General features: G+C 49.9%; 1 protein-coding gene across 1 annotated transcript in view; it reads left to right on the top strand.

Moving 5' to 3' along the window:
- The first annotated feature begins 8,737 nt into the window (after nucleotides 1-8,737).
- ermp1 (endoplasmic reticulum metallopeptidase 1) overlaps nucleotides 8,738-13,010 on the top strand; it is a 40,276-nt gene continuing 36,003 nt past the window's right edge. The window contains exons 1-2 of the mRNA XM_078214094.1: nucleotides 8,738-9,090; nucleotides 12,219-12,517. Of these exons, the coding sequence (XP_078070220.1) occupies nucleotides 8,813-9,090; nucleotides 12,219-12,517 (577 nt within the window). The 5' untranslated portion in view covers nucleotides 8,738-8,812. The remainder of the gene's footprint in view (nucleotides 9,091-12,218; nucleotides 12,518-13,010) is intronic.

The raw sequence follows: 13,010 nt of genomic DNA, 5'->3' as shown, positions 1-13,010 counted from the left end.
AACCTGCTGAGTATTTGCAACACTTCCTGTTTTCTAAAAATACTCAGAATTGCAGAATCTCGGGTCTACTTCTGGTGTTGGCTCTGCGTTTACTAAGGAGGGAAAGTTAGCTCGAAGGGGAACAATACACAGATCTGCTTGTACCTTGTTCATTTAGTAAAAGATGGAAGCCTATTATCTGAGGATTCACCAGGGGCTCTTGCTAGGATGGGTGGCACGGTGGCACAGTGATTAGCACTGCTGCCTCACAGCGCTAGGGACCTGGGTTCGATTCCTAGCTTGGGTCACTGTCTGTGTGGAGTTTGCTTGTTTTCCCCGTGTCTGCGTGGGTTTCCTCACACAGTCTGAAAGATATGCTGGTTAGGTGCATTGACCCGAACAGGTGCTGGAGTGTGGCGACTAGGGGAATTTCACAGTAACTTCATTGCAATGTTAATGAAAGCCTTAATTGTGACTAATAAATTAACTTTACTTTAGGTGACAGTTCCTCAGCCCTAGCTCCTGACTGCAGGGTTTATTTTTTATTCATTCGTGGGACATGGGTGTGGCTGGCTGGCCAGCATTTATTGCCAATCCCTAGTTGCCCTGTATTTAAATGCGCCCTCCCAGAGTTCACAGCCTGTATTTAAATGCACCCTTCCAGAGGCTGCTCCAAAGCCCAATCCAGTCACCTGGGAAGTGACCCAACATTCTCTTCGCTCATCCCTGGCCATTTCTTCCCCCAGTTCTCACTGTTCCTCTCCTCTTCCCCCAATTCCTCCATTCTTCACTTCCCTCCAAATCCTTCCCCAACCCCATTCCTCCTCATGTCATTCCTCTCCCACCCCACATTCTTTCCCTTCCCCCTTCCATGCCCTGTTCTCTCCCACCTCTCCAATTCACCCTCATCCTCCCCCTACATACAATTTGATCTGCCATGTGTCTGCCCATTCCACCAGTCTGTCTATATCCTCCTGAAGTCTATTAGAATCCTCGTCACAGTTCACAATACTTCCAGGTTTTGCATCATCTTCAAATTTTGAAACTGTGCCCTGTACACCTAAGTCTAGGTTATAAATAGAAGTCAAGAAAAGCAGCCTCTTATATACCATCCCCCAGTCAGAAGAAAATAAAGTTTTCTGTAATTCGTTTTTAATTGGCTTGAGTAATCACAAACTGTTGCATAACGAAATTCTACCCATTCTAAAGACCAATGGGAGGCAATGGCCGAGTGGTATTATTGCTAGACTATTAATCCAGAAACTCAGCTAATGTTCTGGGGACCTGAGTTTGAATCCCACCATGGCAGATGGTGGAAATCGAATTCAATACAAAATATCTGGAATTAAGAATCTACCCATGACCATTGTTGATTGTTGGAAAAACCCATTTGGTTCATTAATGTCCTTTAGGGAAAGGAATCTGCTGTCTTTACATGTGTATTACCACTCATAAGAACAGGATATGGCGCTCGACTCATCGATCAACAGTTCCGACACGCCACAGCGAAAAACCGCACCGACCTCCTCAGAAGACAAACACGGGACGGTGGACAGAGTACCCTTCATCGTCCAGTACTTCCCCGGAGCGGAGAAGCTACGGCATCTCCTCCGGAGCCTTCAACATGTCATTGATGAAGACGAACATCTCGCCAAGGCCATCCCCACACTCCCACTTCTTGCCTTCAAACAACCACGCAACCTCAAACAGACCATTGTCCGCAGCAAACTACCCAGCCTTCAGGAGAACAGTGACCACGACACCACACAACCCTGCCACAGCAACCTCTGCAAGACGTGCCGGATCATCGACACGGATGCCATCATCTCACGTGAGAACACCATCTACCAGGTACACGGTACCTACTCTTGCAACTCGGCCAACATTGTCTACCTGATACGCTGCAGGAAAGGATGATCCGAGGCATGGTACATTGGGGAAACCATGCAGACGCTACGACAACGGATGAATGAACACCGCTCGACAATCACCAGGCAAAACTGTTCTCTTCCTGTGGGGGAGCACTTCAGCAGTCACGGGCATTCAGCCTTGGATCTTCAGGTAAGCGTTCTCCAAGGCGGCCTTCACGACACACGACAGCGCAGAGTCGCTGAGCAGAAACTGATAGCCAAGTTCCGCACACATGAGGACAGCCTAAACCGGGATGTTGGATTTATGTCACATTATCAGTAACCCCCACAGCTTGCCTCCTGGGCTTGTAGAATCTCACTAGCTGTTCTGTCTGGAGACAATACACATCTCTTTAACCTGTGTTGAATGCTCCCTCCACCCACATTATCTGTACCTTTAAGACCTGGCTGGCTGTAGAGATTTGCATTCTAATTAGTATTCTGTAACTTGATTTCTGTGTCTGTGCACTGTTGGAGAACAGATATCCACTCCATCTGACGAAGGAGCTGTGCTCCGAAAGCTTATGGTATTTGCTACCAAATAAACCTGTTGGACTTTAACCTGGTGTTGTGAGACTTCTTACTGTGCTTACCCCAGTCCAACGCCGGCATCTCCACATCAATAAATTATGGCCAGCCAGTGACGCCCATATCCCACGAATGAATAAAAAAACTTCGAAATAAAATGCCTACTGGCATTTATATTTCTCACTTAAGAAGCATAGTTTTTCTGACTTTTGGGACTCAAGTGATTAATACATAGATAAACTAAGTAATAGTAGATTTAGAAATGATATTGTCAACACATTCTCTGAGAGCTCTTGCACCTTAAATGTGGGGCGGCACGGTGGTAGAGTGGTTAGCACTGCTGCCACACAGCGCCAGGGACCCAGGTTCGATTCCCGGCTTGGGTCACTGTCTTCCTGGAGTCTTCACGTTCTCCCCGTGTCTGCGCGGGTTTCCTCGGATGCTCCGGTTACCTCGCACAGTCCAAAAGATGCGCTGGTTAGGTGCATTGAACAAAGAACAAAGAACAATACAGCACAGGAACAGGCCCTTCGGCCCTCCAAGCCCGTGCCGTTCCCTGGTCCAAACTAGACCATTCTTTTGTATCCCTCCATTCCCACTCCGTTCATGTGGCTATCTAGATAAGTCTTAAACGTTCCCAGTGTGTCCGTCCACCACCTTGCCTGGCAGCGCATTCCAGGCCCCCACCACCCTCTGTGTAAAATATGTCCTTCTGATATCTGTGTTAAAACTCCCCCCCTTCACCTTGAACCTATGACCCCTCGTGAACGTCACCACCGACCTGGGGAAAAGCTTCCCACCGTTCACCCTATCTATGCCTTTCATAATTTTATACACCTTTATTAAGTCTCCCCTCATCCTCCGTCTCTCCAGGGAGAACAACCCCAGTTTACCCAATCTCTCCTCATAACTAAGCCCCTCCATACCAGGCAACATCCTGGTTGATGCACCTCAATGAGCACCCGGAAACAAGGCTTTAGTACTGAAGGCTTTAATACATTAACAATGAAACTACTAACACAAATTCACCCGTTCAGACTGAAGGGGTCCTGCCGGAGCAGGGGGTCTTATACCCTGCCACCGGAGGCGGGACCCCACTGGAGTGTGCCATGATAACACTTAGGACAGGTAAACACCCTATCCCAACAACATAGAACAACCCCCATAACAACAACACCCTAGCCCAACAGTAACACAATAACAACCCCAGTGGTGAACCAACGATGGTTCACCACATTCACCCCTCCTTTAGGAACCAAAGGTGGCGGGGTGGATGAAAACAGACAATGACAAAAAAAAAATAACAGGATTCACAAGTCCAGACGGTCTGGAGGACCACACCGACGCTGCGATCTTCTCAACACCGGTTGCGAAACCGGAGCAGGTGCTTGCGGTGGCTCTCTCAAAGCAACATCTGGCTGTCCCCTCAAAGACTCCCGGGCCGGCCGGCCCTGATGAGGCGATGGTGCAGGGGATCCTGGAACCTTTGGTGGTGGTGGTGGTGATGGTGGCGCCGATCTCCGAGTCTCAGGCAAGCTGTACATGGGAGTAAAAGTGTTATGCACTGGTCCCGGTGCTGACCGCGCCACGTCTGGGGAAGTAATGAGGAGTAGTGGATTCGTGACTGGGGGAATAGGAGCGACAGGAGTTGCTACGTCCCCTGCGGGCGCCAGGTCTCTAATGGAGACAGTGTCCTCTCGCCCGTCAGGATATGCCACATAGGCATACTGAGAGTTGGCGTGGAGGAGTTGGACCGGTTCGACCAAGGGGTCGGACTTGCGAGCCCTCACATGGCGCCGCAGAAGGACGGGTCCTGGGTACGTCAACCAGGCTGGCAATGAGGTCCCCGAGGACGACTTCCGAGGGAATGAGAACATCCTCTCGTGGGGAGTAGCATTGGTTGCCGTACACAGGAGGGAGCGGATAGAATGGAGCGCATTTGGAAGGACCTCCTGCCACCGGGAGACTGGAAGGCCCTTGGATTTCAGTGCCAGTAGGACAGCCTTCCAGACTGTAGCATTCTCCCTTTCCACCTGTCCGTTACCCCTAGGGTTGTAGCTCGTGGTTCTACTAGAGGCAATCCCGAATGAGAGCAGGAATTGCCTCAAGTCGTTGCTCATGAACGACGAGCCCCTGTCGCTATGAATATAGCAGGGGTACCCGAACAGGGTAAAAAGCTCACTGAATGCCTTGATGACGGTGGCAGTCGACGTGTCCGCACAGGGGAAAACAAACGGAAACCGGGAAAATTCGTCTATTATGTTAAGAAAATAGACATTCCGATCCGTTGAGGGAAGGGGGCCCTTAAAATCTACACTCAGCCTCTCAAAAGGGCGAGTGGCCTTGACCAAATGTGCCCGGTCTGGTCGATAAAAGTGTGGTTTGCATTCTGCGCAAATCCGACAACTTCTAGTAACTGACCTGACCTCCTCCACCGAGTAGGGTAGGTTGCGGGCTTTTATGAAGTGGTAGAGTCTGGTGACTCCAGGATGACACAGATCATTGTGGAGAGCCTTCAAGCGGTCCTCCTGCATGATGGCGCATGTACCGCGCGAGAGGGCATCCGAGGGCTCATTGAGCTTCCCTGGACGATACATAATATCGTAATTATAGGTGGAGAGCTCAATTCTCCACCGCAAGATCTTATCGTCCTTGATCTTGCCCCTCTGCGTGTTACTAAACATAAACGCCACGGATCGTTGATCCGTGATCAGGGTGAACCGCTTACCTGCCAGGTAATGGCGCCAGTGTCTGACTGCCTCCACAATGGCCTGAGCCTCCTTCTCCACCGCTGAGTGCCGAATTTCGGGGCCTTGAAGGGTGCGGGAAAAAAACGCGACGGGCCTGCCTGCCTGGTTTAGTGTGGCGGCTAGGGCGAAATCAGATGCATCACTCTCCACCTGGAAGGGGATGGATTCATCCACCGCGTGCATCGTGGCTTTCGAAATGTCGCTTTTCAAAACCTTGAAGGCCAATTGGGCCTCCGCCGTAAGTGGGAAGGTCGTGGACTTAATGAGCGGACGAGCTTTGTCCGCATAGTTGGGGACCCACTGTGCATAGTACGAAAAGAACCCGAGGCATCTCCTGAGTGCTTTCGTGCTAGCGGGCAAGGGAAGTTCAGTGAGTGGTCGCATACGGTCTGGATCAGGGCCAATGACCCCGTTTTCCACCACGTATCCGAGGATGGCTAACTTACGCGTACGGAATACGCACTTCTCCCTGTTATAGGTCAGATTCAGGCGAGATGCAGTGCGCAGAAAGTGTTGGAGATTCGTGTCATGGTCCTGCTGGTCATGGCCGCAGATGGTGACGTTATCCAGGTACGGGAAGGTAGCCCGCAACCCGTTCTGGTCCACCATTCGGTCCATAGCACGCTGGAAGACCGAGACCCCATTGGTGACACCAAATGGAACCCTGAGGAATTGGTATAGACGACCATCCGCCTCAAAGGCCGTATATTGTCGGTCCTCTGGGCGGATGGGGAGTTGATGGTAGGCGGACTTAAGGTCTATGGTAGAAAACACTCGGTACTGCGCAATCTGATTGACCATATCAGAAATGCGCGGGAGAGGATACGCATCCAGCTGCGTGTATCTATTAATGGTCTGACTATAGTCGATGACCATCCGAGGTTTGTTCCCGCTTTTGACTACCACGACCTGCGCTCTCCACGGACTAGCACTGGCCTGTATGATCCCTTCCTTGAGGAGCCGCTGAACCTCAGATCTAATAAAGATCCGGTCCTCAGCGCTGTAACGCCTACTTTTAGTAGCGATGGGCTTGCAGCCAGGTACCAGATTTTTAAAAAGGGATGGTGTCGTGATCTTCAGGGTGGATAGATTGCACGCGGGGCGTTTTGGGCAATTTGGAGGCTGCGGCTGGTTCCCTACGGCCAGTGAAGGGAGTGGCCCACCGTACTGTAGGATCACACTCTTCATGTGGACCATAAAATTTAGTCCGAGGAGAATTGGCGCGCAAAGGTGAGGTAACACAAGGAGCCTGTATTGCTCGTAGACTGTGCCCTGTACCTCAAGAGTTACCATACATCGTCCTTGGATCGGTACAGACCGGGACTGTGATGCCATGGAAATGGTCTGCTTGGCAGGGAGAACCCGGAGTCCACACCTTTTAGCAGTTTCAGGGTGTATGAAACTTTCGGTGCTCCCACTGTCAAACAGACAATTTACAGTTCTGCCACTAACCTTTACCTCCATCATAGAATGTTCCAGTCTAAAATGCCTGGTCTGATCCAGAGAGATCGACGCCACCGTTGGCCCCTGGGCGTCACTGCATGCTGCCGATGTGGATGCTGAGGACCCCTGCTGGTCGCTCCTAGTCGTCGTGGACCATGATGGCCGCCCCCATGAATCGCACATGGGCGAGGGCGCCAAGCGCAGCGACTCCTGGTGGTCTTCCTCCTCCTCTGTTTGCCACGATGGCGCCGTCCTGAGGTCGCACGTGGTCGGACCTCGTGGGTACTGCAGCGCCGAAGGAGATGGTCTCCGTTCTGGAGGGTTACAAGCTGCACTGCCGTTTTTAGGTTTGGACCTGCAGACTTTGCTGTAGTGACCTTTTTTACCGCACTGGCTGCAGATTGCCGTTCTTGCCGGACACTGCTGCCGTGGATGCTTAGCCCCACCGCAAAAATAGCATCGCTGGCCCCCTGGAGCTGCCGCCATCGTCGAATCGATCTGGGAGCGCGGGTTCGCGGGGCGAGGAGGGAGCAGAGCTTGCTCCAACCACGTTGACTGCACGTGGTCCTCGGGATACAGCGCCAAGCTCTTCGACGCCGCTTCCAACCTCACGGCCATCCCCATTGCCTGGGTCAAGTTGAGTTTCCCCTTTTCTAGTAATTTAAGTCTGATATACGAGGACCCTACCCCTGCTACGAACGCGTCTCGGGCGAGGTCATGCATGTACTGCTCGGCGGAGACGTCCTTACAGTCACAAGCCCTGGCAAGCTGCAGGAGTTCATTGGCGTAGTCTTCTATGGTCTCGCCCGACTGCCGACGTCGTGTAGCGAGGAGATAACGAGCGTGAATCTCGTTGGGTGGCGTAATGTACCTATTCTTTAGGAGCTCGACAGCACCCTGGTAAGTGGAAGCTGCACGAATGGCTAGGTAAATCGTGTCGCTTACCCTTGCGTGGAGGACCTGGAGTCTATCACTGTCCGTAGTGATAGCTACCGAGGCTGCCAGGTAGTCCTCGAAGCACTTCCACCAATGTTCGAACGTGTTAGCTGCACCGACCGCACGTGGGTCCAGTGTCAGACGATCCGGTTTTAGGATCTGCTCCATATTCTCAGTTAATGTATTAAATTGATGCACCTCAATGAGCACCCGGAAACAAGGCTTTAGTACTGAAGGCTTTAATACATTAACAATGAAACTACTAACACAAATTCACCCGTTCAGACTGAAGGGGTCCTGCCGGAGCAGGGTGTCTTATACCCTGCCACCGGAGGCGGGACCCCACTGGAGTGTGCCATGATAACACTTAGGACAGGTAAACACCCTATCCCAACAACATAGAACAACCCCCATAACAACAACACCCTAGCCCAACAGTAACACAATAACAACCCCAGTGGTGAACCAACGATGGTTCACCACACTGGTAAACCTCCTCTGTACTCTCTCCAAAGCCTCCACGTCCTTCTGGTAGTGTGGCGACCAGAACTGGATGCAGTATTCCAAATGCGGCTGAACCAACGTTCTATACAACCGCAACATCAGACCCCAACTTTTATACTCTATGCCCCGTCCTATAAAGGCAAGCATGCCATATGCCTTCTTCACCATGCTAAACGCTCCCTCAGTGTACCCAGAGTGTGGTGACTAGGAGATTTTCACAGTAACTTCATTGCAGTGTTAATGTAAGCCTACTAATAAATAAACTTAAACTTGTTACTGCAGAGTTGGGACGTTATATTGGAGCTGCGTTAAACACTGGGTTAGGCCAAAGCTAGAGTACTGTGTGCAGTTCTTGTGTTTAAGTTTATTTATTAGTGTCACAAGTAGGCTTACAATAACACTGCAATGAAGTTACTACAGGTGCCGCAGTGTGGGGATTTTCACAGTAACTTAATTGTGGTGATAATGTAAGCCTACTTGTGACACTAAAAAATTTTAAAAATGGCAAGGCCAACACATTCTCTTCGAGCTCCTGCACCTCAAAATTTAGCTTCACACCACTATATATGATATATTTTTGCATTCCCAGCATTTTTTAGAAAGGTGAACTCAGTGGTTTGCAATCTGAGTGGGGGTGCATTGGGTAGTTGCTTGCACCTCTCCCTGAGCTAGCAATGCTCCAGACTGGGTGGGGGAAGGGCGGAGCCGCGTCTCGAGCCGGGAGCCAGCCGCGTGCGGGCTGTCGCTAGGGCTGGCGTTCCAATGTCGGCGGTCGCCAGGGAGAGCCGGGCGCTGCGGAGTCGCGGGGCCCGGGCAGCCGAGGCCAGGCCCGGCCCTGGAGCGGGGCCCAGCGGCCCGGGGTCGGGGCTGGAGCCAGGGAAAGGCCGGAGCGGCAGAGCGCCGGTGCCAGAGGCGGCCGCCTTGCTGCTGGTGGCCGCCTACTTGCTGCTGCTGTGGGCTGTGGTCCAGCTCTCGCTGCAGCAGCTGGTGGCGGTGGGAAGCAGGCAGAACCGGGACGGTTTCAGTGCACAAACAGCAAGGTAATCAATAATCAGTAACATCCCGGCTGGGATCTGGCTGCTGATCCGTGTTTCTACCCGAGAACAAATTAAATATTCCAGCTCCCATTGACTGAGCCTCCCCTGTGCCTGGCATTATAACTAAAGCACTGCCACTAGCCTGACTATTGTTACTGCAGAGTTGGGACGTAATGTTGGAGCTGTGACAAACACTCAATAAGCCAAAGCTAGAGTACTGTGCAGTTCTTAAGTTTATTTAATCTTGTCATAAGTGGGCTGGCATTGGCACTGCAATGGGGTTGCTGTGGGGGTCCCCTGGCGGCCGCGCTCCGGCGCCTGTTCGGGTGCACTGAGGGAGAATTTGGCGTGACCGGCGCACCTAACCAGCATGTCTTTTGGACTATGGGAGGAAACCGGAGCACCACACAGACATGGGGAGAATGTGTAGACGCGGGCTTCCTCCCACAGCCTGAAAGACCTGCTGGTTGGGTCCATTGGCCATGCTGGGTTCTCCCTCGGTGTGCCCGAGCAGGCGCCGGAGCGCGGCGGCTGGGGTTTTCGCAGTGACTTCATTGCAGTGTTAATGTGAGCCTACTTGTGACACTATTAAATAAACTTAAACTTATTACTGCAGAGTTGGGATGTTATGTTGGAGCTGTGTGAAACACTGTTTAGGCCACAGCTAGAGTACTGTGCAGTTCTTGCATTAAGTTTATATATTACTGTCACAAGTAGGCCTACATTAACATCGCAATGAAGTTACTGTGAAAATCTGAAGACTGTTTTCTGTACAGATGGTGACCCAAGCTGGGAATCGAACCCAGGTCCTTGGCACTGTGAGGCAGCAGTACTAACCACTGTGCTGCTCCTTCACGCTACAGAAAGGATGTTATTGTGCTGGCAAGGGGGAAGAGGAGATTCACCAGGATGCTGCCTGGGCTAGAACATTACAGCTACGAAGAGAGGCTGTGTTGTTCTCCTTGGAGCAGAGAGGGTTGAGGAGCGAACAAAAGCAGCAAATGCTTGAGTAACTCAGCAGGTCTGACAGCATCTGTGGTGAGAGAATAGAGCCAAAGTTTCGACTAACGTTGGCTCTATTCTCTCTCCGTTGGTGTCTAAGATTATGAGGGACATAGATAGAAAGGAACTTTTCCCCTTGGTAGAGGGGTCAATAACCAGGAGGCACAAATTTGGGGTAAGTGGCAAGAGATTTCAAGGGGATTTGAGGAAAAAAACATTTCACCCACAGGGTGGTGTAAATCTGGAACTCACTTCCTGAAAGGGTGGTAGAGGTAGGAATCTCACAACATTTAAGCATTTAGATGAGCACTTGAAACGCCATAACCAAGGATACGGACCAAATGTGGGAAAATAGGATTAGACCAGATAGATGCTTGACAACCTGTTGCAGACATGATGGGCTGAAGAGTTTCTTTTGGTGCTGTAAAACTCTTGACTATATGACTGTATGTGTGTATATATTATCACTAAACATTTATAGCTATCACTTTAATACCTGACATTCAGTTTGAGTTAAGCAGAACCAACAGATCAGGAATGTACCACAGTAGACTGCTTGAATGTGAAGTTTTATTTCTGCCTAATACATATTTTTAAATTATGAGTTTGATTTATTGCACTGTGAGGCAATCACTAAATGGTAGTTTGCAGTTGCTAGCAAGCAAGTTAAGTCTATATGGCTTGCATTGTGTTCTTTATTAATGGTGCTCTGAATCTGGCAGTGAGCTAATCAGTTTATGTCAGATTTACCAGCCCAACCCAGTACTTTTATTGCCTTTGGATCATGTTTTGCATTTTGAGCCCTGCACCACGATGTCTCCTTCTGTCCCTACCTGAAGCTCAACCACCGACAAAACTCTTACCAAGGCCAGTACTTTTGTGGTTGAGACAAGTATCAGGAGTTGGGCATTTTCTCAATCCCTGCCTCCACCCTGGAGGAGCCTGTGTGCCCAATTTTTGTGTCAGGTAGATGGGCATGGGCTGGAGATGGGCCCTGTGCTTCTGGAGGCAGCTCAGAGGCCAAAATGAGCTCAGCGACCAACGGGTTTCGAGACCTGATTTCATGGGTGCGAATATCGGCTGCTCAAAACAATAAATAAAGCAATGCAGATCAGTTCTATGCCACACCCCCTTGCTCACTTTTGGCTCTGTAATAACAAACTGCAATCCCTTCAAAGACTCAGAACTGTCAAAATACAATTAAAAAAGCCAGATAATCCATTGGGGCAATAAAAACAGCATCTCTCTCCAAAGCCCTGCCAGCTTTTAAGTTTCCTTTGTACTTTGATTTCTGTTCGGGCTGTTCCCCCTCCTTTTTGGGGAGCTGCCCCTTTTACTTTGTCCTGATTTAATCTGAGTTTGTTTACTTGGTTTGACCTAAAAAGAGGACAATGGTTGACTCAGATGCATCTCAGATTGCAGCACTTCCTGATAGTGGTTGTCCCCGTGAATATTATGAGGGGAAACCTGAACTAGCCATCTTTAAGATGGTGACAGCAACTTTAAACAACAGGCAACTGGGGTTCACAACCTGCCTCCTTTCTAGTGTTGGTGAAAATAGCGGGTGCTGCGAATGGAGGAGGGACTTCTGGATCCAGGGGCAGGCTGCCATTTTATACTGGCCCGCCCCCATTTCAATTCCGATTGGGGCCATGAAAATCTGTGTCCATTCTGGACATACATGAATAACTGAAAGCAGAAATATCTAGGTTGGCAGAATTCAATTTTAATGTGCTGTGGAGCTTTAAAGTTTAAGAGTGCCACAAGTCGGCCTACATTAACACTGCAATGAAGTTACTGTGAAAATCCCCTAGTCGCCACGCTCCGGTGCCTGTTCGGGTACACTGAGGGAGAATTTAGCATGACCTAACCAGCACATCTTTCGGACTGTGGGAGGAAACCGGAGCACCCGGAGGAAACCCACGCAGACACTGGGAGAGCGTGCAGATTCCGCACAGACAGTGACCAAAGCCATGAATCAAACCCGGGTCCCTGGTGTTGTGAAGCAGCAGTGGTAACCACTGTGACACCATGCCACCCTGTGCCAAGGTGTATAGTCAAGAGGCTAAAGATTGATGTTTGTTTGAAAACCTTAATGAAGTGACAAAGCCTTTGTCTATCTTGTCTAGGAACCATCTCCAGCACATCACTGATTTTGGGCCCAGACCTGTCGGGAGCCCAGCTAACGAAGTCCTGACTGTGAACTACCTGCTAAAACAGATCCAGAAAATCAAAGAAAATGCAGTGGAAAATAGCATTGCAGTGGATATCCAGAGACCAACTGGCTTCTTCAGCATTGACTTTCTGGGAGGTTTCAATAGTTACTATGATAATATTACCAATGTTGTGGTGAAACTAGAACCAAAGAATGGGGCAAAGCATGCAGTGCTTGCAAACTGCCATTTTGATTCGGTGGCCAGCAGCCCAGGTAAAACTTATTTATTGTTTTATCCTTGCCCTTCTCCTTGAATGTAGTAATTTCCAATGTGTTGCCATATTTTGCAATCTAGTTGCAACTAGTATATCAGGTGTGGACACTACGGCCTAACAGTTTCTCAAGACAATATGTAGGTCAATGACAGATGAGGTGGACTCAGTTTTTGTGTCTGCCAACTACTGTGGAAGGTCAGGAATAGGCTGACTATCACTAAACAAATAAAGTTTCTCAAATGATTTTGCAATACTAAAAAAAACTTTCATTTAGTGCAATCCTTGTATGAATTAAAGGAGCAAAGCCTCATCTTGTTCTTTTAGCGGTATATAGGGACAAAACATGTGTCTTTTGACACTTCGGGTCAATCCCATCCACCCCCCTACCCCCCCACCTCCCAGCTCTGTAAAATTATGTGCAGTCATACTGGCTCTAAAACAGAGCACATGGGACTGCCTCCCCATGCTGGCATGACTAAAACCAGCTTCCT

This window comes from Mustelus asterias, chromosome 6 (assembly GCF_964213995.1).
Source record: "Mustelus asterias chromosome 6, sMusAst1.hap1.1, whole genome shotgun sequence".
Lineage (NCBI taxonomy): Eukaryota > Metazoa > Chordata > Chondrichthyes > Carcharhiniformes > Triakidae > Mustelus > Mustelus asterias.
The sequence above is the reverse complement of the archived record's forward strand: the minus strand, read 5'-3'. Positions and strand labels throughout refer to the sequence as shown.